Source organism: Macaca nemestrina, chromosome 8, assembly GCF_043159975.1.
Source record: "Macaca nemestrina isolate mMacNem1 chromosome 8, mMacNem.hap1, whole genome shotgun sequence".
Classification (NCBI taxonomy): domain Eukaryota; kingdom Metazoa; phylum Chordata; class Mammalia; order Primates; family Cercopithecidae; genus Macaca; species Macaca nemestrina.
In genome coordinates this window covers 132,574,600-132,599,255 of record NC_092132.1, presented here as the reverse complement: position 1 = coordinate 132,599,255, position 24,656 = coordinate 132,574,600, and the positions used below count along the sequence as shown (strand labels likewise).

The 24,656-nt window shown below is 40.4% G+C and overlaps 1 protein-coding gene across 4 annotated transcripts in view; it reads left to right on the top strand.

The window, feature by feature from the left end:
* Positions 1-24,656, top strand: part of LOC105482095 (exportin 7) — an 89,501-nt gene that overhangs the window by 49,023 nt on the left and 15,822 nt on the right. For 2 of the 4 annotated variants that reach the window (XM_071068529.1, XM_011742039.3), the window contains exons 3-18: positions 2,427-2,520; positions 3,080-3,246; positions 4,815-4,880; positions 7,624-7,728; positions 9,308-9,473; positions 11,009-11,082; positions 13,330-13,449; positions 15,299-15,445; positions 16,214-16,386; positions 18,229-18,422; positions 19,170-19,275; positions 20,775-20,910; positions 21,414-21,487; positions 22,626-22,706; positions 23,622-23,685; positions 24,092-24,200. In XM_071068529.1, the coding sequence (XP_070924630.1) occupies positions 2,427-2,520; positions 3,080-3,246; positions 4,815-4,880; positions 7,624-7,728; positions 9,308-9,473; positions 11,009-11,082; positions 13,330-13,449; positions 15,299-15,445; positions 16,214-16,386; positions 18,229-18,422; positions 19,170-19,275; positions 20,775-20,910; positions 21,414-21,487; positions 22,626-22,706; positions 23,622-23,685; positions 24,092-24,200 (1,876 nt within the window). Of the gene's footprint in view, positions 1-2,426; positions 2,521-3,079; positions 3,247-4,814; positions 4,908-7,623; positions 7,729-9,307; positions 9,474-11,008; positions 11,083-13,329; positions 13,450-15,298; positions 15,446-16,213; positions 16,387-18,228; positions 18,423-19,169; positions 19,276-20,774; positions 20,911-21,413; positions 21,488-22,625; positions 22,707-23,621; positions 23,686-24,091; positions 24,201-24,656 lie in introns of all 4 variants that reach the window. The other 2 variants (XM_071068528.1, XM_071068527.1) reach the window with 1 other exon arrangement.

Genomic DNA, 24,656 nt, shown 5'->3' with positions numbered 1-24,656 from the left:
TGTAGGGATGGCTTGGGATAGCTTCTGTTTCCTGATTTTTCTAGGTGTCCCTGACTTATTTTCACTTTTAAAAAGTACCATACCTACCAGGTTGGCAAAACGGCCATACAGCCTCATCAAGAAAATCTCTTTGAACATGCATTTCTGTTCTGTAATTTTTCATCCTAAATTTCCAGAACTTGTTTTCTGCTTTTACATTTAAGTGCCATATCCTATCCTTTCCAGAATAAGATAGGACTGTAGATAAATGACCTTTTTATTATGTTTGTTTTTTTTTTTTTTTTTTGAGACGGAGTTTCAAAAAAACTCTTGTTGCCCAGGCTGGAGTGCAATGGCGCAATCTCGGCTCACTGCAACCTCCACCTCCTGGGTTCAAGCGATTCTCCTGCCTCAGCCTCCCGAGTGGCTGGTATCACAGGCATGCACCACCAAGCCTAGCTAATTTTGTATTTTTTTTTTTAGTAGGGACGGGCTTTCTCCATGTTGGTCAGGCTGGTCTCGAACTCCTAAGGTGATCCACCAGCCTCGGCCTCCCAAAGTGCTGGGATTACAGACGTGAGCCTCTGCACCCAGCCAATAAATGACATTTTTAATCCGAAGTCCTAATACAAGATCCTCAGTCTTCTCTGTGTTTTGTGTCCTCTCTGCCACAGCTGCTGTTTATTGCCTTGCAAGTCCAGGAACAGTGACCTTGACAATGAAATTACAGGAGATTGTAGGATTTTAAATGGAATTAGAACCTCCTCCACCTTAAAAATGTCATTGCAGTGATCAAAATAATGTTCCTAATGAGATATAATTTGATAAAATCACTATCTTTGGCAAGATGGAAGTGTTGGGAAGGGCAGGATCCCCCCAGGGTCCCATGAAAGGGCATCATGAGAGGCAGATCCCAGCTAGACTTCGGCAGCAAGCACTGGCCTTCTTTAAATAAAGTGGCAACGTACAGTGCAGTCCTCATATTTTCCCTAATCCTCAAACAGCTTCCCAGTCATGCTTACCTATATTACACTCTTTCACAGATGAAAGAGAAGACACCAAGAAAAGGCACATATATTAGCCATCATTCTTGTGTGTGTGAAAAAAGAAATGATAATGCCATGTGGTATTCTGAACAACAGTAATCCCTAAAGAATTAGTTAATCGAAATTTGCTTTCCAAAAGTTTCCATAAGACTGGAATGAAATGTGAAAAAATGAAAGTTAATTGGTTGAAAGGATAGAATTCTAGTTGACTTTATTTTTGACTTTTTATAAGTATCATAATATTGTTTATACAATAAATAGAACAAATTATATTGGTTGAAATTATCCCTTAGTAGCTGAGGGATATAACTTTTTCCCCAAGTATCTGAATGATACAAAGTCATGGTCAGAGATTGTGTGGTGGTCTGTTCTGAGTTTTATGCACATAGTGTTTTATATATTTCTCTTAAATCACTTGGTGTTTGGATTGATGCGCTTGTATTTGTCCTGTGGGAGATGCCCAGCTAGCTCTGCCAGCTAACTCCTGCTGGAGCGACAGTACAGTCTCTCTCACCACTAATCTTATACCTGGTGGTATTATGTAATACTAACATAAATGGATAGTCTGAAGGACTACCATCTTAAGGACTTTCTGTGTCATAGAAAATTGTCCTTGACCCTTGATTAAAATACTTTAATGGTTCTGAGCCTGTTCCTGTTTTATGGCATTGTATATAATATAGCCACATGGAGGAATTCTTCCATGGCTCCTTTTTAGGCATTTTGATCAAATGGAATGCTTTGAGTCTCCATAAGGTTAATACTTGTTAAAGCCACATTTGAGAATGTGATGAAGCTATTCCATTGCTTAAGGCATAATTTTTATTTCTCACAAATAACCTTAAGTTTACTTTTAAACTATCATATACATTTCCCAGCACAATAGCTGATTGATAGCTGCACTGATGGAAAGATACAATTTGGAGATTAATTATACAGCATAGTATGGTGGTTTCCTCTAATAATTCTTTTCTTTTTTCTCTAATATCATGCCATAGAAATATTTTGAGGTGAAACTGTTTGAAATATCATTGTAACAGATACTGAGGGGAGATTTCTTGGTTTAAATAAGGGGAGAGATTTTTTTTTTCTAATCTCTCTCTTTCTGAAAAGATGCCCTCTAGTGTCTGTCCCTCAGAGTGAAGCAGATATCTGTATTAGATTCAGTTTGATCATACTGCTACTTTATCTTTCCCATTGTTCATTGTTGAAGTCAGCTAAATAAACTTATGCTATGTGGTTCATTTTTCCTCAGAGCAGTAGACCCTCTAAAATCCAGAGGATCAAATCTGCCAAAACTGATTGCCTTTTTTTGAGTCTGAGCACAGATCTCCAAGTTAAAAACCTTGTGGCTGGCTTGCTCAAAACAATTTTAAGTCCTTTTTCCCTCTCTTTTCACAGTCCTCTTACTCCCAGTTACTGGCAGCTACATGCCTTACCAAGCTTGTATCACGCACAAACAACCCCTTACCATTGGAACAGCGAATAGATATTCGTAAGTGGAAAATTTTCTGTTCTGTCTTGAAGAAAATAGTTTGTTTAGTGATGCGCTAGTAATAGTCAAATGTATGTGTTTGTTCAGTGATGTGCTGAGATTGCTAACCATACAAAAATGTCTAGAATCCAGCTTGTTTCCAGAATTTGGGGCTTATGAAAGTGAAGGGCCCAACGCAATTACTTCTGAATAAAGCCTAAGTCCTCCCTTTTGTCATCAGAAGATTTCTTTCATTCATCTTTTCTTTACTGTCACTAATAACTAAGAAAAACATTGTTAACGATTTTGAATTCTGTGTAGACCACATTCTTTAGCTACCTAGGAGTAGAGTCATAGTGGCTATACTGCAAATTCTTCACGTGACAAAATAAAATTCTGAATTAGAACACCTACTAATCTTAAATTTGGAACAGTAGCATAAAGAATTAAGACAGTTTGGGTTAAATAGTCTAAATTTATAATTTCTTGGCCATTTAGCATGTCTAAAGATATACACCCTTCTCTGGCAGAGCTTTCTATTATGTGGATTGGTTTTGTTTGTTGTTTTTTTTTTTAATAGGGAACTATGTGCTCAACTACCTTGCCACTCGGCCAAAGTTGGCTACTTTCGTGACACAAGCACTTATTCAGTTATATGCCAGAATCACAAAACTGGGCTGGTTTGACTGTCAGAAGGATGACTATGTCTTCAGAAATGCAATCACAGATGTCACAAGGTTTTTACAGGTACAGTGTATATATTTGATGTAATGGGAATGACAGAGCCAGCATATACATATATATAAACACACACACACGCTTACGCGCTTATCTACTTTTTAAACATGACACAAAATAGAATTATTTGATATATTCTCTTCTGCATGTTTTTTACCCTTAGTGTGTCTTGGTAGTGTTTGCATGTTGGCAAAAACAAACCTTGTCTCAGTCTTTCAAATCCCTATATATGGTCCCAAGCGAAAATATGATAATTTAATTAATTAGTTAATATTTTATAGATGGGCATTTCCTGGGTTTTTTTTTGTTTGTTTTTTGTTTTTTGAGTGTTAAATTAATACTTCAGTGAGTAGCCCGGTAGATTTATTTTGAATAAGTGTGTTTGTAGGGTCAATTCCTAGCCTAGGAAAGATATTTCCAAGTTATCTTCAAAAAAGTTATACAGCATGCACTTCATAATGATGTTTTGGTCAACAGTAGACCACATACACAACAGCAGTCCCATAAAATTATAATGGAGCCTAGTGATGTTGAACTGTCTTAATGTCGTGGCACAATTTATTTTTTAAGTAAATTTAGTGTAGCCTAAGTGTACATATTTATAAAGTCTGTAGTGGTGTACAGCAATGTTCTCGGCCTTCACATCCACTCACCACTCACTCACTGACTCACCCAGAACAACTTTCAATCCTGTAAGCTTCATTCATGGTAAGCGCCTAGACAGGTGTAGCTTTTTTGAAAAAAATCTTTTATGCTGTATTTTTACTTTATCTTTGCTATGTTTAGGTACACAAACACTTACCATTGTTATAGTTGCCCACAGTGTAGTCATGTGGTATACAAGTTTGTGCCTAGGAACAATAGCCTGTACCATATAGCCTAGGTGTGTAGTAGACTGTACCACGTAGGTTTTTGTAAGTACACTCTATGATGTTAGCACAACAGTGAAATCCTCTAATAACACATTTCGTAGAATGTGTCGCCATCATTAAGTGACTCATGACTGTATCTACTTCCACCAACAGTTGATAAGAGGACCTGCTTACCTCAGCCCTGGAAGCTAAACTTTTTACTTTTTCCCATTTAATAGGTTAAAAAAATTGGTATCTTATTGTTTGGGTTATGAGTGAGACAAATTTTCATATGCTTGTATTTATTGCTTATGTTTGTTTTTCTGTGAACTTCTATTTATATCTTAAGCACATTTCCTCACATTCTTTACCTTTTGCTTATTGTTGTATACAGTCTCTTTGTAAAATGTGTTGCTTACTTGTCATTTACTTTAGTGATGTATTTTGCAATTTACCTTTTTAAAATGTATGTGCTATAATGTTTATGGGAATTTTTTTAATGTAAAAGTTTTAAATTTTGATGAAGTCAGATTTCTCAGTGTTCCTTTGTGGTGACAGTTAGGTTTTATGTCCAGCAAAAAAACAGTTTTATGATTCCTTGTTGCCTTGTCTAGGCAGTTTTACTAATGACACAGGAGGCCATCATTCAAAAGTATGAGTGCATGCCAAATGCCAAAACCGAGCACCCATGACAGCTCTTTCTACCTTATGCTTTTTTTTAACCAGGATAGTGTTGAATACTGCATCATTGGTGTCACAATTTTATCTCAGCTAACCAATGAAATTAATCAAGTAAGTGCTACAGCCTTCCTCATTGAAGTAAGTGCCATATTTTTTCTTAGTATTGGTGTTTTCTGCTGTGTGTGGGATGATCTTTTTTGGCAGTTGTGTGCTTTTGCGGTAAGTGATTAATGCCCTTTTGAAACAAAATAGTTCCATTGGGTTTTCCTCTGTAAGTGCAACTCACTTTTTGTCCTGTTCCCCTTCTGTCTCCAGGTTATTTTCCCCTTTTCCATTTTAGCTTTTTTTTTTTTTTTTTAATTGGTACTAATTTTCGTTTTAGAGATAAAAGCGATCCCAGCACTTTGGGAGGCCAAGGCAGGTGGATCACCTGAGGTCAGGAGATCCAGACCAGCCTAGCTAACATGTTGAAACCCCGTTTCTACTAAAAATACAAAAAATTAGTCGGGCGTGGTGGCATGTACCTGTAGTCCCAGCCACTCGGGAGGCTGAGGCAGGAGAATCACTTGAACCCGGGAGGCGAAGGTTGCAGTGAGCCAAGATCGTGCTATTGCACTCCAGCTTGGGCAACAAGAGTGAAACTCCATCTCAAAAAAAAAAAAAAAAAAGGGTGAAATACTACTGCTTTGCCCATGAAAGAGAATGACTTCAAAAAAGGGACCATAAAGGTCGACCTTTTGTGTGCCCCTTCTGCTCCTGTATACCTTGAAAGTTTTAAATGGTCATTGATGTCACAGAATACTACAGAGGAAACACCAGTGGCTTTCTTTTGCCCTGGCTATATTTTAGTCATTTACTTTTTTATCCAGCTAAAAATTTGTGATTATAGAACAGGCCCGTATCAATATTAGTTATAACATCTCACCCTTAAGTTGGAAGCATATTAATGATATTAGCATTACTTTTGCTATTGCTCATAATTCTGCAGACATTTTTATTAACCCTGAGCAATCTTAACTGTGAGTTGGTCCTATTTCAAATGTGTTAGCTGAGAGCCTGTGTAAATTGGGAGTCCATGTTGTGTTCTCTTGCCACATGCAGTCCCCATTGTGATCAGTAATTACCAAAATAATAACAGCTTACACTTTTGAGTGATCACTGTTACCACCATTCTAAGCACTTTATAGTAACTAATTTTATTCTCGAAACAGTCATATGAGGTAGGTACTGTGTTTATCCCATTTTCTGGATCAGGAAACTGAGGCACATAAAGATGAAATCATTTGCCTAAGGTTTCACAAGCAACGAATGTGATTCAAACCCAAATAGTCTTATCCTAGAGCCTGTGTTCTTAACAACTAATGTGCTGTTTAACCACTTACCTTTGCAGCAGAAGAGCAGATGCATTAACTAAGGATAGAGATTGTGGACTTAATGTTTTCCCCTTTGAAGCTTGGCCCCACAGAGTACATACATTTTGATATATGTATAATAAAAAACTTTTCAAGATTTTACTTTTCTAAGAAAATGATGAAATTGTGTGTACCATTTAGTGTGTAGTCATTCTCTGTATTATCAGTATAACAGATTATATGATATATAATTTAGCAAGACCTTTATTATGTAAGACACATGATAACACAATGACAGAAGCAAAAATTGGAGAATATTTTGAGCCTCTAAATCATTTGAATTTTCCATTGTTTAGTGATTGTCAGATTCAAAAAAGAAAGTATATTTCTGCCACTATTCTTACTTAGAACCTAGAAATAAAATTAGGAAGACTGGTTTGTCAGTAATCTTGGCTGTGTTACACTTTAATGTGGCAAAAACAAAATGAGTCTCCTCTTGGATGAATTGATCAGTAAACAGAAGAGATTTAAGCTTTCAGTACGTGGTTAGACTGAAAATACTCTTGACAACTTTGAAGTTATTTTATTCCACATGTTGAGTACCTACTGTGTGTTAGGACTAGGAGCATACTAAAGAAGTAAAAGATTTAGTTCTTAGCCACAAAAACATTTATAATTTAGCTGAAAACACAAGAACAGCGAAATAAGAGACCAATACAACCACTTAAATTAAATTTTCACTTCTGCGGTATAGACAATATGTTGAAATAGGTTAGAAAAGGAGGCAAATATTATGGGCTGTTGTCATTTGGAAATTCTGCAGTAACTTCACGTTGAGGTTTTGTTTTTATTTTTGTTTTTGTTTTGAGTTTTGCTTACCAAAATCAAAGCCTCGTTACTCTGTCTGTGGGTGTTTAAGAGACAGGATCTCACTCTGCTGCCCAGGCTGGAGTACAGTGCAGCCATGAATGCCTGGACTGAAGGCCCTCCTGAGTAGCTGGGACTTACAGGCATGAACCACCACACCGACTTTTTTTTTTTTTTTTAATTTTTAGAGGTGGTGGGGGGGGTCTCACTGTGTCTGCTCCTGGGCTCAAATGATCCTCCTGCCTCAACCTCCCAAAGTTCTAGAATTACAGAGGTGAGTCACCACGCCTGGCCCATTAACCCACAGTACAACGTGAAAGTAATTATCAATAATGTCTGCCAACAATTTAAGTTTTACCTCCCTGAATACAAAGGAAAATGAGAATTTGCAGCAGAGATTATATATCCTTTTGTTTTCCTTCTGTAAGCTAGAGAGAAAGGATACCCTGGCTATTAGCAGTTTACTATCCTACATCCTTTCACTAGATATGGTTTCACAATAATTTAAATGTTAAAAATGTATTTTATGTTTATGTTGCTCTTACTGGAAATCCTTCTAGCTTATTTGAAGTCTACATGAAAAATTCTTTTTTTGCAATTAATTCTTTGCATTGGTTTCTTCTTTTTCTGCACAGGCAGACACCACCCATCCTTTAACCAAGCACAGAAAAATAGCCTCTTCTTTTCGCGATTCATCATTATTTGATATCTTCACACTTTCCTGCAATTTACTAAAACAGGTGAGCATGTAGTTTGGGTCATGTTTCCCAGTTTCTTTTGAAAGAATGAGAATAGATGGGAATTTGTTAAATGTCAGCTTGTAACTGACCCTATGAGAGTTTATGCATCTCTTTAATCATCATCTCTTACATAAGACTCATAGAGGTGTTGAAGGAACTGGTCAGAGTGACCACTGAGGTTGGAGAAATGATTATCACTTCCCTATTTCAGATCAATTCCTCTAGGTAAAGAGAAGTAAGTGAGCACTTATCCCATACTCCTATCTTAAAGGGATCTGGTTTACCTAACTCAAAGTTTGAAGTTCTGTTGTTGTTGTTTTTATAACCACATAAAATATTTCTATATGGTGTGAAAGCATGTTAGTTTTATGGTGTTTGGATTCTTAGTGCTCTGAAAGTAGGTTCAGACTACATTGTTAGCATACAGAAATCAGGCTGGTTCTCCTGTCCCCCGCTGAGTTAAAAGCAGCACATAAACAAGCAACATCTGTAAGGAAAAGTAGATTTTGAATTTTTAACATCCATTTGGATTTAATAACCTGGAGGGGTAGACAGTATCACATAAGGAAATTACCTGTGTTAAAATTGAAAGTTGGTGTTTCAGTTCATTTATTGATAGAGCTGAACTGAGAAAGAAGTGTTAAGCTGGGAGTTCCACACAGTTGCAACACAGCTCAGATGCTTTGTCCCTATAGAAAGCTAAATAGAGTTGGCCTCTGGCTTTTTGTTCATTTTTGTAGTTTTGTTCTCATTTTCCAACATTTCCCAATTTTAGTTTTAGAAGCCAGTTTGTATTCTTTCTGTTATTCCAGTTAACGATATTCATCTTTTTCCTCAATTACTTAGTTTTACCTTAGAATTCCCAGATAATCCTCAGGTTAAGCAAAGCTGCCTAGCAAAAGCTGTTGCACCCCCTGGAGGGGAAAAGCTTTTAAGAAAACTAAGGATTGAATCCTCCTTACTGATACCATCAGAACAAATAATTAGCCAGCCAGTCACGAAGGCTCAGCTAGTGTAACCTTGGAAGGGACAGGCACGGTAGCTATGGCCAGTCCTCACCTGTAGTCTGCAGGTACATTGCAGATGAGTAAATAAAATTCAGTGATGATTTTAATTCTGGTTTGAGAGATTTTTGGTAATAGTGGTTGTAAAAACAAGGAAAGAAAGTAGGGCAGGGTGCTACTTTCTCAGAGCTCCCTCCAGAGTTTAATCCCTGCCCCGTCTAGAAATAACTAGGATCTCACATGCCAATAAAATAATCACAGGAGCCATATTGCTTCAGAATTCTCTGTGACCATTATGTCTACATTGTGTGAGGAGTAAGTGTAAGTGTTAAAACGGGGCTTTCTTTAAATACCAACTTCATGTTTTTATAGTAAATATATTTTAATAGTATATAAGGAGCCAGGTATTTTCATAGTAACAGGTGATAGAAGTACGGTATCTTTGGAGAGAAGGGGACATTTTACTGTGCTCCCACATAGCCCTCCTTTTCTGACTTAACAGCCTTGTCGAGTCTGGTAGCAAGCTGGGAAGAGAGGAGTGATTTTGGGGGCTCATTATGTGGTAATTTTTACAGGCTTCAGGAAAGAATCTAAACTTGAATGATGAAAGTCAGCATGGCTTGCTCATGCAACTGCTCAAGCTCACTCATAACTGCCTCAACTTTGACTTCATCGGCACTTCCACTGATGAGTCTTCAGACGACCTGTGTACAGTGCAGATTCCCACCAGCTGGAGATCAGGTAACAGAACTTCCTCCACCTCAAAGGCTGTCACTCCCCTACAGAGTGTCTGTAGGATGATCTAAAGAACTCCTGGCAACCCCTGTGTATTCTTTTTTTTTTTTTTTTTTTTTTTTTTTTTGAGACAGAGTCTCACTCTGTCGCCCAGGCTGGAGTGCAGCGGCGCGATCTTGGCTCACTGCGAGCTCCGCCTCCCCGGGTTTACGCCATTCTCCTGCCTCAGCCTCCCGAGTAGCAGGTACTACAGGCACCTGCCACCTCACCCGGCTAGTTTTTCGTATTTTTTAGTAGAGACGGGGTGTCACCATGTTAGCCAGGATGGTCTCGATCTCCTGACCTCGTGATCCGCCCGTCTCGGCCTCCCAAAGTGCTGGGATTACAGGCTTGAGCCACCGCACCCGGCCAACCCCTGTGTATTCTGAGGGAGAATTGAGAAAAAATTCGAACGTCTTTTTTGTTCGTTTGTTTTTTAAAGACAGGGTCTCACTCTGTCACCCAGGCTGGAGTGCAGTGGCACGATCACAGCTCACTGCAGCCTCAACCTCCGGGACTCAAGCAGTCTTCCCGTCTCAGCCTCCCAAGTATCTGGAACTACAGGCACATGCCACCACACCCGGCTAATTTTGTTTGTTTATGTTTTGTAGAAGTGGGGTCTCACTATGTTGCCCAAGGTCGTCTTGAACTCCTGGGCTCAAGTGATTCTCCTACCTTGGCCTCCCAGAGTGCTGGGACTACAGGTGTGAGCCACTGTGCCCGGCCAGTAACATCTATTTTATAATGTAGGGGAGGTTGTTGGAGTGATCTTATAGATCTGCCAGTGTCAAAGAACTTTTAAAATTGCTGATTAATAATAGTTACGTATTTCACCTTGCATTAATTGCCCAGAGACTTCTGTAATCTAGTTAGGATAATAACTGTCTTTAAAAACAAAATCAAACAGAACAGCTTGTTCTTAGTTTGTCTTTGTATTCCAGAAGGATAAAAGTTTTGAATTCTTTTTGTGGACAGAGGTGTTCAGATTAAGTTCTCAGAGAATTGAAAGAATGAATCTGTTTCTTAGAGAAGCTAAAATAGTACTTTCAAAAAAAGAAAAGAGGCTGGGCGTGGTGGTTCACACCTGTAACCTCAGCACTTTGGGAGGCCTAGGCAGGCAGATCACGATCTCAGGAGTTCAAGACCAGCCTGGCCAACATGGTGAAACCCTGTCTCTACTAAAAATACAAAAATTAGCCGGGCATGGTGGCACGTGCCTGTAATCCCAGCTACTCGGGAGGCTGAGGCAGGAGAATCGTTTGAACCAGGACCCAGGAGGCAGAGGTTACAGTGGGCTACAGAGGGAGACTCCGTCTCAAGAAAAAGAGAAAAGAAAAAGGAAAACCGAAAAGCCCCTATTTGCTTATCACTTCCAAACGAAATAAATGCTCTGTAAGATAAGTAGGCATAAGGATGTGCTCCCTGATGTACAGTGCTGGAAGTATGCCAGCGGCAGTGTTCATCCCTAATAAAGTGATGTCTTTTGTCTTTTTCTTCCCCAGCATTCTTAGATTCTTCAACCCTGCAGCTGTTTTTTGACCTGTATCATTCCATCCCTCCTTCATTTTCACCTCTGGTGAGTCAGGACTACTGTTTCTTAAAGCAAACCTATTTCTAGAAGATAGCAATGGTGAATGAGCCTTATATTCATTTTGTTTTATAAAATTATACAAGTAAAGCATAGAAATACTAGGCTAGTTATCTAGTCTTTTGAGATTAAGCTTGTAGCCTAAAGGTTCTAGCCATAAAGTCTTAATTATTTTTAAATTATTCCTGTCTAAAGGCCAATTCCTGCAGATGGTCAAGCTCTTTTGGGTCTCACCGTGTATCTGACTTTATGCTGTTCCTGAAATGGCCACAGGCTAGCACCTGGGGATTCACCTAATACTGTCTAGTTGAACTATTAAGATTGTCCTGACTTAGAAAACACCTCAGGTGTACGTTAGATTGTCATAAATGGAAACTGTAATGGGAAGGCTAATTTGCATACTTACCCTGAATAACATTTGAAAGCTATTGGGAATGGTGTATTTCTCCTTTAAAGCCATAATTAACCTAAAACCTCAAAATTCATTCAGGTTCTAAAATACTATTGGTCTGGTATTTCAGATTGTTGGTGTAAATTACTGGTTGGTGTTGTACACAAAATATATAAAGAAAACAGAGTGAAGTAATGAGTGGTATGCGTAGTGTTTGTGCAGTAGAGGACTTTTCTGGTCATTGTAGCACTTCTCCAAATTAATATAGACCTTTATGGTCGCTGAAACATGATTTCAGTGTTGTTGGATGTATCGTTAAGGTTACTGCAAGAAAAAGTAGCACAGTCAAGAGGGATAATTAAGAAAGTACTTCTTGCAAAGGTGTGGTTAAAATGAAGGGACACCAACACGGGGTGGTGGTGCATGCCCCTGGGGCTGGCAGTAGTGGGGAGCCTCAAAGGGCAAGTGAAGGAAATCTGGAGAGAGTTGAAGCTGTGGCTTAGAGGAGGGCTGGACAACAAGAACCATGGCCATCACTAGAGAAACTCTGCCACCACATAGCCAGGTGGATGGTCGGAAAAGGGGTACCATCTTCCCTCTGCCCTCTGATCTCCTGCTGGTGCTTTCCATTGGTTGAAGTCAACTAGAAGCCAGAGGCAAGGGAGCTTGGCTGCTGTCCTCAACAGAGGTCAGCCTCCTAGGGAATAGGGCAGGGTAGAGAAGGGTCAAAAGCAGATCTAGAGGGGCAAACACAGAATATAAATATCTAACAGCAGGAACAGGGGGAAATGTCTTCAGGGATAAAGCTGGCTTGTGTTTTTTTGTTTGTTTCTTTGAGGCAGAGTTTTGTTCTTGTTGCCCATGCTGGAGTGGAATGGCACAATCCATGGGTTCAAGTGATTCTCCTGCCTCAGCCTCCTGAGTAGCTGGAATTACAGGCATGAGCCACCATACCCAGCTCATTTTGTATTTTCAGTAGAGACGGGGTTTCTCCATGTTGGTCAGGCTGGTCTCAAACTCCCGACCTCAGGTGATCTGCCTGCTTCAGCCTCCCAAAGTGCTGGGATTACGGGAATGAGCCACCACGCCTGGCCAAAGCTGATTTTTTTTTTTTTTTTTTTTTTTTTAGGGCCCAGATATGTTTATTTCTTTCTTTTTTTTTTTTTTTTTTTTTTTTTTTTTTTTTTTTTTTTTTGAGATGGAGTCTCTCACTGTTGCCCGGGCTGGAGTGCAGTGGCACAATCTCAGCTCACTGGAGCCTCCACCTCCTGGCTTCAAGCAATTCTCCTGCCTCAGCCTCCCAAGTACCTGGGGTTATAGGTGCCCGCCACCATGCCCAGCTAATTTTTTGTATTTTTAGTAGAGACAGGATTTCACTATGTTAAGCTAGTCTCAAACTCCTGACCTTGTGATCCACCTGCCTCAGCCTCCCAAAGTGCTGGGATTACAGGTGTGAGCCACCGCGCCCAGCCGATATGCTTATTTCTTTATAGCATGTATTGATATAAGCACATAATATCTACATGTCAAGCTCAGATTAGCCAAGAAAACTAAATCTAAAACTTTAAAGTATAAATTGCTTGATATTTTTAAGGGTGAAGTAATATATCTTAGCAAGAACAAAGATGCCATTGGAGTGGTCAAAGGAATTTGTACCTAAAGGAATTTCCAAACTGAATTTAAAGGGCTGCTATGGTCTGGTTGGATCTATGCTCTTTTCTCTTTTTAAAATAATGTTGTTTCAGATATCCTAAAGAAGGATATTGTAGGAGGTGGAACGTTTCTGGTGAAAATAACTGTACAGTCTTTTTAATCATTGTGTTTGGGTTCTGCCCTGCGTTTAGGTATTATCCTGCTTGGTACAGATTGCCTCAGTCAGAAGATCCCTGTTTAACAATGCAGAGAGGGCCAAGTTTCTCTCTCATCTTGTTGATGGTGTTAAACGAATACTGGAAAACCCACAAGTAAGTTTATCTGAGAATTTACATATGTATAGGATTAGTGTGCACCCAGCTGTTATGAGTCAGAAGGAAATCCATCCCAAGGTCCAGTAAATAATTCAGACTGTTGTTCTTCAGGGAAGACTGATGTGAATCTCTATTTGTAGGCCAGTTCTGAGAGCATTTGCCCAAAAGAGGAGCTTACATCCTCCAGCTTCAGAAATGTAGGAGTTACGGGAAAGAATCACTTTGCTATAAGGAAATAAGGAAGAAGCTAGTCATTTTTCCCCCAAGAAATTAAGAATCTAACATCGCCAGGCACAGTGGCTCACACCTGTAATCCCAACACTTTGGGAGGCCAAGGTGGGCATATCACTTGAGGTCAGGAGCTCAAGACCAGACTTGCCAACATAGTGAAACCCTGTCTCTACTAAAACTACAAAAGAAATTAGCCGGCCATGGCGGCACGTGCCTGTAATCCTAGCTACTTGGGAGGCCGAGGCAGGAGAATCGCTTGAACCCGGGAGGCGGAGGTTGCAGTGACCTGAGATCGTGCCATTGCACTCCAGCTTGGGTGACAGTGAGACTCTGTCTCAAAAACAAAAAAATCTAACATTTGCTTTTTGATTTTGTTTACCATTTTTAAAAAATGTTTATTGGTAACCTAAGTATATAGGACTGCTTTTAGGTGGGAAGGAATATACTTCTTTCAAATGTTCATTTCATAACTCGATTGCCCTTTTTGTCTTTTGAAGTCCCAGTGATTCAGTATTTTTTTGAAAGTATCACTTCTCTACACTAGAAGAAAATTAAAAAGCAGTTTATTTTAAAATATACTCAGTTTTGTCCCTCTTTTTAAAATTCATTCATTCATTCAACAAATTATATTGAGTACCTACTCTGTACCAGGGATACACTGGTAAACAAAACAAAGTCTTTTTTTTTTTTTTTTTTTTTTGAGACGGAGTCTCGCTCTACCGCCCAGGCTGGAGTGCAGTGGCCGGATCTCAGCTCACTGCAAGCTCCGCCTCCCGGGTTTACGCCATTCTCCTGCCTCAGCCTCCCGAGCAGTTGGGACTACAGGCGCCTGCCACCGCGCCCGGCTAGTTTTTTGTATTTTTTTAGTAGAGACGGGGTTTCACCGTGTTAGCCAGGATGGTCTCGATCTCCTGACCTCGTGATCCGCCCGTCTCGGCCTCCCAAAGTGCTGGGACTACAGGCTTGAGCCACCGCGCCCGGCCCAAAACAAAGTCTTATTCCACATATGCCAACAGAGGAAGACATATCAGGAAACATACAATTAAATATACTGGTAGAATAGATTTTAAAATATCTGTAATATTTGTTATAACTATATCATATAAACAATATATGAATAAATTACAGTAAGTGATATAAATATATGAAACGTTTGTATAACTTTGCTAACTATTGGTTAGTTTTGCTTAAAGATCAGTTTGACAGATGTGGAAATGAAAATTTCATTAGATTCCTTTTATTGGTAGCAATCAGTAAGCAGACAAGCTAGTCACGTCTTAAGTCGTGCCCACTTCTGCCATAATGAGCTTTACTGCCTCAGTGTGATCCTCCTGGGCTTCTGTTTCAAACTCTGTCCATTGAGGCTAATAATGTCATCTCATGGAATTATTATTGTGAACATATGAAATAATAAATGTGACTGTCCCTTTTCAAAGTGACTTTTTAAAAAATTGTTTCTGAACATTATATAGACGTATCATTCTGAATCATGACCTGCAGCCCAGAAGTTAAAAAGTAGATTTTACCCCTTCCCCCATGCCATCTCAAGTATACATCATTCTTGAAGTATGTTGTCACATTTTACATTTTTATTTTTCTCCTCTGCTATTGACAGAGTTTATCAGACCCAAACAATTACCATGAGTTTTGCAGACTACTGGCCCGATTGAAGAGTAACTATCAACTGGGAGAACTGGTAAAGGTAGAAAACTACCCTGAGGTCATCCGATTGATAGCCAACTTCACAGTGACCAGCCTACAGGTTTGTCCTTGATTACGTGTGTCTTCCTTCCTAAATACTGTAATCTCTTCTCTTGCTTGTTGGTTTTAACCATGTAAGAATATATTTTTTTTCTTGGCAAAGGTAACCATAAATACAGTATGGCCTTGCAGAGTAGTTACTATTGTGGCCTGTGATTTATATTTACACAAGTGCAAGTAGTGTGGGGAGAGGAAAATGTGGGAATTACTAGGATAATATTTAGATTCATCCCAGAGAGAATTCCCTCATAGTCACCCCAAAAAAGCCAAGGTTGGAACAGGGAGCTAGACAGAAGAGTAAAAAGAGAGTTGATGCCCTATCTTTCTTAGTTGTGTAATATAGAACAATGGGTCTCACATTTTATGGCTTGTATCACAGTCATCTAGGGGACTGATGAAAAAAATATAGATTCTTGAATCTTATCCCCATAATTTCTGGTTCACTAGGTCCTAATGGTAGAGCCTTGGTGTGTCTTAACAATTTCTTCAGGTGATTCTCATGCATACTAATGGTTGAGACCCACTTATACATGGCTTTCCTTGTGGTAAGGCTTACACAGCCAGCATAGAGCAGCCCTTCTCATTAGATGCTTGCTCTCTGAAATACTAATAAACACATTTAACTAGTTGTCATACACAGACCAAAGCCCACAAAAGTCTATCCTCTTTTTTAAAAAAAGAAAAAAGTCTTTATCTTCTGTGTTGATAGTATGGGACTAATGTGTACAGAAATGAAAAATGTGCCTTCTGCTTTTCTACTTTTCTTTAGCACTGGGAATTTGCTCCAAATAGTGTGCACTATCTTCTGAGCCTGTGGCAGCGTCTGGCAGCCTCTGTGCCGTATGTCAAAGCCACAGAGCCCCACATGCTGGAAACTTACACTCCTGAGGTCACCAAAGCCTACATCACATCCCGGTTGGAATCTGTGCACATCATACTGAGGTAAGGAAACTTAGCCTTATTCATCCCCGCACCAGTGGTCTATTGTCACACTTCCTAGAGATCAGACACCCCATTGGCAAAAAGGTACTCGAAGGTTGTCTCATTGGAGCTGCTGCTGTTCATGATTCTTTTTCCTTGTCAGCAGAGTAGCCTGAGAGCATAAAGCCTGATAGAATGGTCTTGTTGCTTGAACCTTTATATTCTATTCATATTCCCCCTTTTCACTGTCCATAGCAATATCTTTGAATACCGAGTATATCCATATGTTTGTCCTTGTCGCTGTTTTTCTTTCAATGTGAGAAACATTTATAAGATATAGATGATAAGAATTATAATGTGTAACTTATAGGTGCTTAATGTGAACTCCTAAAGAAATAAGTGGATAAAGATTACACAATCTAGTTGTCAATTCTAATGCCAGAGCTAGAACACATAAGAATTCTAAGCCCCTGATCACTGATTGCATTACATTCACACATGGTTTCTGTCTACATTGACTTAACTGAACCAAAAACCCGTAGCTAAAAAAGTGTCAAGCCCTTTCAAAAATGACCTATATTAAATGAAATTATCCCTGTTTAGATAGCTTTCTTCTTTTCACTGGCTGTTTGTCAAGAGAATTTACTTGGAGTCTAAGGGTCTGGGGCCTTTTTAAGTTGGATTCTTAATTTGCTTAGCCCCAAGTGCATTGAATAGTCGTGAGTTATAGTCTTAACTGTTTATGACTTGAATCAGTTCAAAATCTGAGTATTCATGAAGTTCACCAGCAGGCCTTCTCCTGTCATTTCCATAGCTTCCACTCCTGAGGATTCAGCTGGCTTTAGTGAGGCATTGTTGGGGAGTGGTTATATGTTTGTAGGCTCTGGGGCCAGATAGCCAGTTAGTAGCTGTGTACTCTTGGGCAAGCTGCTCCATTTCTGTATTTGTAAAATTCAAATAATAATAGGCCTACCTCATAAGATTCTTACAAGGATTAAATTAGTATGACCTGGCGCAGTGTGTAGCACGTGGTAAGCACACAGCTAGTTTTAGTGCTGCTGCTGCTGCTCCTGCTGCTGCTGCTGCTGGCATTATCATACTGCAGTGTAACAACAGAAAAGCTCCTCAGTGGACAAGATGTTAAAATCTAGGAGCTGGCAGATAAAGCAAGACCTAGTACAGGTCCACAATGCCTTGTTTGCAATTCCGAAGTCAAAGATGTGACAAAAGAAATTTCCTCATCAGTTTGGCATTAGAATTCACTTGTTACAAAACTGGACAGGAGTTGGTATGAGACCATTTATAGTTTTTTTTTTTAAATCCTACTTCGTATGACCATTTATAATATTCATAAGTTTTGCTATAGGAACGTTGAGTTTGATGTGCCACAAAGCCCATCAAGGGTTTTATATGATGTGGTAGAAGCATCATACTGCCTTCCTCCAATCTGAACAGTTCTGAATTCCAAGACACATCTGGCCACAATGGCCTCCCACACAAGACTGTGTACTTATCCTATAGTTTACTATAGTCAGGAACAAGCGAAAGACTAAGAGTCAAGAGGTCAGAGAGGTGAGAAGGGCAGGACTTTGAGGTTTAAGGCAGAAAAACATTAAGAGTTGAGAATTCAGATTGTAAGATTTGACACCAACAAGCAGAATATACCTAAGGGAGACTGATGCTAGGGCGAAGACATTGGCCTTCTGCCTCATTAAACATTCTTCCTTGGGAAAAAGTAATGTTGGGATGTAGGTCTCTACAGTCGGAAATGGTGGCTAAGTGAAGAAGTCAGAGAGCTGCTATAATGGGGAAATCAGTAGTCATATTTTAAGAGCGCTGCCTTCCTTCTTCCCTTGGGAATAGAGATGGCCTGGAAGATCCTCTGGAGGATACGGGGCTGGTCCAGCAGCAGTTGGACCAGCTGTCCACCATTGGGCGTTGTGAGTATGAGAAGACCTGTGCACTCCTCGTGCAGTTGTTTGACCAGTCGGCCCAGTCGTACCAGGAGCTGCTACAGAGCGCCAGCGCAAGCCCAATGGACATTGCAGTGCAGGAGGGTGAGTGTGCAGCATGCTGGGAACTCAAGACCTGTGAGGAGATATTGTCCAGTACCCTTTCACTCATTGCCACCTCTTTCCTACCTCCCTGCAAAAGGATTCTTTCATCATCAGTTACCTCCATATGCACAAAAATCTTTATGAATGAATAAATCCCTCAGGGGACTAGGGAAGAAGAACTGAAATCACATCTGCAGTGGGATTTTGTTTTACGAGATGAAGTCTTGCTATGTTGCCCACGCGGGCCTTGTACTTCTTGGCTCAAGTGATCCTCCTGCCTCAGCCTCCCAAAGTAGCTGGGACTACAGGCATGTGCCACCACACCTGGCTCCTGTCTACTTTTTAATGCCCCACAGCACAGCTGGGACCAGGCCAAGAGGTTTATGACTACTAAATAAAGGCCTAGGGGAAACAGGGAGATAAGTACAGACAGTAACCTGGGCTTCCTCTTTTCACCAGGCCTGGCTGGTGTTTGTAACATAGCACTGTGCCCAGCTTGGGTGTTTTAACTCTAAGGAAATACTACACTAAAAATAATGGCCTTGTCTGATACAGGAACGTTGGTTACCTAACGAATTTCCCCCTTAGCATTGCTCTTAACCAAAGCAGAGAAGTAGCCATTCTCTGTAAGAAAAGTAAGACTTTATGGTTTCACCATAGTGTTCTTAAGATTAAGGAAGTTCAGAGTGAGGAATGTCTTCAAGAAACTATCACTGGAGGTGACACTGGGTCTGTCTCCTGCTGTAGGAAGGCTGACATGGCTGGTTTACATTATTGGAGCAGTGATCGGTGGCCGGGTTTCTTTTGCCAGCACTGATGAGCAAGACGCCATGGATGGTGAGCTTGTCTGTCGGTAAGTGCTCCCTACAGAAGCTCTCCACTCCACCTCGCTGGCACTTCTCCACTCCCCGATAGGGTCCTCTCCACTTACAGAACATAATCTTAACATGCTAACTGCCCATGAGACACAGCTTTCAAGCCTTTTATAAGTGCCGTGATAACTCTGCCTATGATCTTTACTTTAAAAACAAAAACAAAAACAAACCCAGTAATTCAGCAAGGAAATAATGGATACAGAATTAGGAAAACTAAAGCAGAGATTCTCTGTTAGGTCTGTTTAAGAACAATATCTCAGAGTTAGTAAAATATGGATTGCTTTTGCCATCCCAAAATAAGTCTAAAAGGAAACTGTAGTTCTTTAAAGTTCACCAGCGATGGAGTTACAGAGTTCCTACAGCCTTTCAAACCTCTTGGCCATGCATTTCAAGTTATTTTGCATCTGTGCAGTTCTCATTTTATCAAAACTTTTTAAAAATTTTTTTGGAGATGGAATATCGCTCTGTCACCCAGACCAGAGTGCAGTGGCGCTATCTCGGCTCACTGAAGCCTCTGCCTCCGTGTCGTGGGTTCTCCCAGGTTTGAGCGATTCTCCCAGGTTCAAGCGATTCTCCTGCCTCAGCCTCTCAAGTAGCTATGATTACAAGCACATGCCATCGCATCTGGCTAATTTTTGTATTTTTAGTGAGACGGGGTTTCACCATGTTGGCCAGGCTGGTCTCGAACTCCTGACCTCAGGTGATCCACCTGCCTCGGCCTCCCAGACTGCTAGGATTACAGGCATGAGCCACTGCGCCTGGCCTTCTATATATATATATCTATCTTCTGAAAATCCTCATTTGTTTCTTTCCACCCCCATTTTGTTTATCAGATGCCCATTTGCCCAGAGGTCCCGTAATCCTGACAAAAGTCTCCGTAGCATTTTCCCACTGGCGTTTTTTGAAGAGTTGAGCAAAGCTTTAAGTAAGAATGAAATCTAATGCTTTCTGATTCTGCAGCCCAGTTCAGTACTGTGTGTGTCATAATTTTAGTTCAAACAATGTCTTGCAGACTGGTTCTGAGCTTGAGTGTAGCAACACAATGATGGAGTCTCATTCACTCATGGTGTGTCACAAATAGTTAACTATTCCCACACTCAAATGTCAAATGACTCACTTATTATGACATCTGTATTTGCATTCACTCACTTGCATTCCCGTATCCTTTCTTTTGGGGAGAGGGTACAGAGAAAAGGGATGAAGTCACAGGTAGCATTTCTGCTAGTAATCCGTGGAAGTGTTACCTACCTGTGAACATCATCCTTCATGTGTCACCATTCCTTTCATGGCTCTGTGAGAAAAAAAGATGGAAAACTCGTGGTCTAGTCCTGTCTCCCTCATTTATATAGATGAACTTGGTTGCAGGAGATTGCTCTACCCAAGTACAGGCATATATGACCACGTCAAGATAGCTTGGGTTGTCTAGAGTAACAAGGATGTCCTGCTGTTGAGAGAATCATTGCTCCTCTTCCTCCAGGGTGCTCCAGCTGATGAACCTAACAGATTCTCGTTTGGCCCAGGCGGGTAATGAGAAGCTAGAGTTGGCCATGCTGAGCTTTTTTGAACAGTTTCGTAAGATCTACATTGGGGACCAAGTGCAGAAATCCTCTAAGGTAACAGCCTGTTAATTGGCTCCCCTTAGTTCTCACTTCTTCTCACTTGTGCGATTGCTGATAGAGGGAAACAGTTGCTGATAGTTCACATACCTCCAGATTTCAGGTAATAGGACAGTGCAAATGTTTTCTCTTAGCTTTTAAATTCTGGGAGATTCATCAAAGAATTGGGCCCATTTCTCTAGTGCTTAACAAATGGCCAGTCAAAACATCTGTTGTTCTCCCACAAATGGGCAATTCTTAGTCTCCATGCATGAATTAATATTCAGAACAGCAGAAGATTTGGACTGTCTTTTTGTAATTTCAGGATTGAAAGGGACCAGTAAGATTGCTCAGCATCTGTCCAGTAATACTTAGAAACTAGCTTATCCCTTCAGTAAAGTCCTCTCTGGGAGTCTTGTCCATTTTCTTCCACATCTTACCCACGAGTATGGGCAAAAATAGTACCGGGATGTGATTGTTCTAATTCATGTGTTCTGGTTACTTTCTCTTCTTAACACCAGCTGTACCGCCGACTCTCAGAAGTTCTGGGCTTGAATGATGAGACGATGGTCCTAAGCGTCTTCATAGGAAAAATGTAAGTGTTTCAGCTTGCCACCAGCAAGAGTCCTTTGCAATCCTGTTGCAACTGTAAAATGTGATCTTGGCATTGTGCTGCCAGTGCCTGGTATTCCAGCATTGATCGTTTGCGTCAGAAAATTGTGCATTTGAGTGTGTGACAAGCTGTGCTTAGAGATATGGCCCGGCCCCAGAGCATTCCAGGCTTGTACAGGCAAGGATTTAATTTTGTTCTTGCAGAATCTCCTCTTTAGCCTCTGGAATCACAGGTGAAACCCTGTCATGTCATTAGCAAAACAGACCTCCACCCCAGTAATTGCTGCTCAGCCCCTCACCCAGTTGCCGTGCTCCAGGGATGCCCAGCGTAGGCATTCACTTTCTGTTGCTGATTTCCTCTAGTTATCCCCTCGAAGGGGAAAGCCCCACTTAAAAATGGGCTTATTCCTCCCAGAAAACATCACACCCTTTAAGAGTGTTGAGTCTCCAAAATCTAGTGCTGCTGTTTGAACTGTCTTCAGAGTTGGAGCTCCTAATTGGCCCTTTTTTATTTTTTTACGTTATACCCCTTCGGTTACATTTTGCCCTTTTTAGGAGCTCAATTTATCAAAGCACACACTAGGAGCCAAATATATTACCCAGGGCTGTGTGCAGAGTGACATTTTGCCTCCTACCAACTGTCCCAACCCTAAACACTCATATCCATGAGCTGGTTAATAATTTAAGATGGAAAAAGCAAAGGGGGTCTAAAGGACTCTGCCAGCCAAGAATCCAGAAGCAAGGGCTACTAGAATTCTGCAGCTGACAGTGGATGGTGCAGGTGCAGAATTGCATACGTCTGCATGTTATCACTGCCGCAGAAATCTCTTACCCTTGCTGCAGAAATCAGCCCTGGAGTGCCCCAGAATTCCAAGGGCCTGGGTATGGGCCAGTGTAGCTTTGGAACCAAGTAGTGAAGATTATCTGAAGGATAATTTTTCTAGTCAACCAAATGTAAGTACAGAGATTTCCTACCCATCTTTTTTTGTGGTCGTGATGTCTGTGAATTGGTGGTGCAGATGTGTGGTGACTTTTGATGAATGACTTTCTCTTCTCCCAGCCCTCAAGGAAACCAGCAAATCAAAGGGGTCTCCTGCTTTTTTTTTCTTTTTGTCCTCCAGCATCACCAACTTGAAGTACTGGGGCCGTTGTGAACCAATCACCTCCAAGACACTACAGCTTCTCAATGACCTCTCCATTGGATATCCTTTTCTAAGCTAGTTTCTGTGCACAACAGAAAGTGGCATGCTGCAGTCTTAGAATCATGGCCTCCTGCTCTTTCCACTTCAGTTTAACTTTAGTGTGTACTCACATATCTTCCATTTTCCTAGGAGTCCGAAAACGCCAATGCCCATGCAGAATATAGGAATAATTTCAGACCCCAAAAATGAGCCGACACCCGACCTGATAGTTCAGTACAGATTTATCCCTGTCTATTCCTAAGTTCCAGAAGTGCATAGTAGCCCCATCTCATAGGTACACACTCTGTGTGACCAAGGTTTTAGTATCCTTAGTAGAGACAAACTCCTTCTTAAGTTGTCCCATCAGCTGGTTGGTAGAAACATCCTGATTCCAAACTTTATGATTGAAGTAATGACTATACTTCCTCTTGACTTGAACTAGATCTGCTATAAAGTTTGAATTGCTGTAGGGCAGCTTTTCATAATCAGGGGTCCGCAAGAAGGGTAAACCCTGTAAAATTATTGAAGTGATTTTCTTCTCGCTTCTCCAAATACTGTATATAGCTAGTACCATTCTAAACAGGAAAGATGTTCATTAATTGTACACAATATATGCCTCTTAGGCAGGGGTTTAGGGCCTAATTCTCCCTTGGAACACCCACTGAGAAAAGCCATTTTAGGATATTCATGATTGTTTGGGGAAACTGCTAGGTTATCTATTTTCTTACAAATAGGAGTTTGGTATAGGTGTTTTCTTATTGATTAAATAGTGTTTAGAAGAGAACACATTTTTTCATATTTGGCAGTGGTATACTCAAGTTTTTTTTTTTTTTTAAAGATATTTGGGTAAATTGTTCTTTATTCTGGAAAGTTTCCATCTGCCTTAGAGTCTCGGTCTGCTTCACACTTTCCTTGACCTTCTTCCTTTGTCTTTACGTACAGTAGTGTAAGGAAGCTAGTGAAGCTTAGTGCGGTACAGTTCATGCTGAACAATCACACGGTGAGTGATTTTAGCTTTTTTTCCTGCCCCTCCTACCACCCACACATACACTTTCTTGACACACAAAGGAGATATTTAAATTGAGGTCCTGGGTATTGCTACAGCAAAAACCGTGGTCCTGATTCCCACCACACTGCCAGATTACACTTACTGTCATCAGAATGGCTCTTTGAGATCCAGATGATCTGAGTTATGGTGAAGTCACCTACTGCTACTCATACTGCAGATAAATTAGTAATAGTAACAACGGTAGCCTGCCTTCAAAAAAAAAAAAAGACCTTCAGATCCTCAAGGAATGACTACATAGCCGTTGGCTTGAAAGGGCTCCATACTTCTCTGATTGCTGGCTTGCATTCTGCCTCTAACTCATGTTTTTACCTTTAACTTGTTTTCTTTTTTTCAATAGAGCGAGCACTTTTCATTTTTGGGTATTAACAATCAGTCCAACCTGACAGACATGCGGTGTCGAACTACCTTCTACACAGCACTGGGGCGTCTCCTCATGGTGGATTTAGGTACCGTAAGAAATCGTAGTGGCTCATGAAGTCATCTGGCACTATTCTAAATTTTTATTTGAGGACTGAAAACTAGATGTTGGGGAGGGCTTTTCTGTTATTTCAACGTAACAAAACTATCTGAAATAACAGTCTGATTTCACCAAGAACAGAGCATGCTGTCGAGGTCCTTGTAACTGAAAGAGAGTAACAGTCTGCTCCTGAAGTTTTCATCTGATACGCAGTGGCTTTAAAATTTTCTTCATATTCTTCGGGTGTTAAATAAAGGAATTGAGATTCCTAAATATATCTTGTTGGCCAGATAACTTCACCCCACAGGGAGGTATACACCCACTTGAAACAATCAACATGACTTTTTATTATCCAGTTTTCTAGCACAGATGAGCCAGAAGGGCTTAATCACTTTTGTAGCAGTAGTGGTGATATTAGCAGTTTCAGGTCAGTTAATAACTAAAG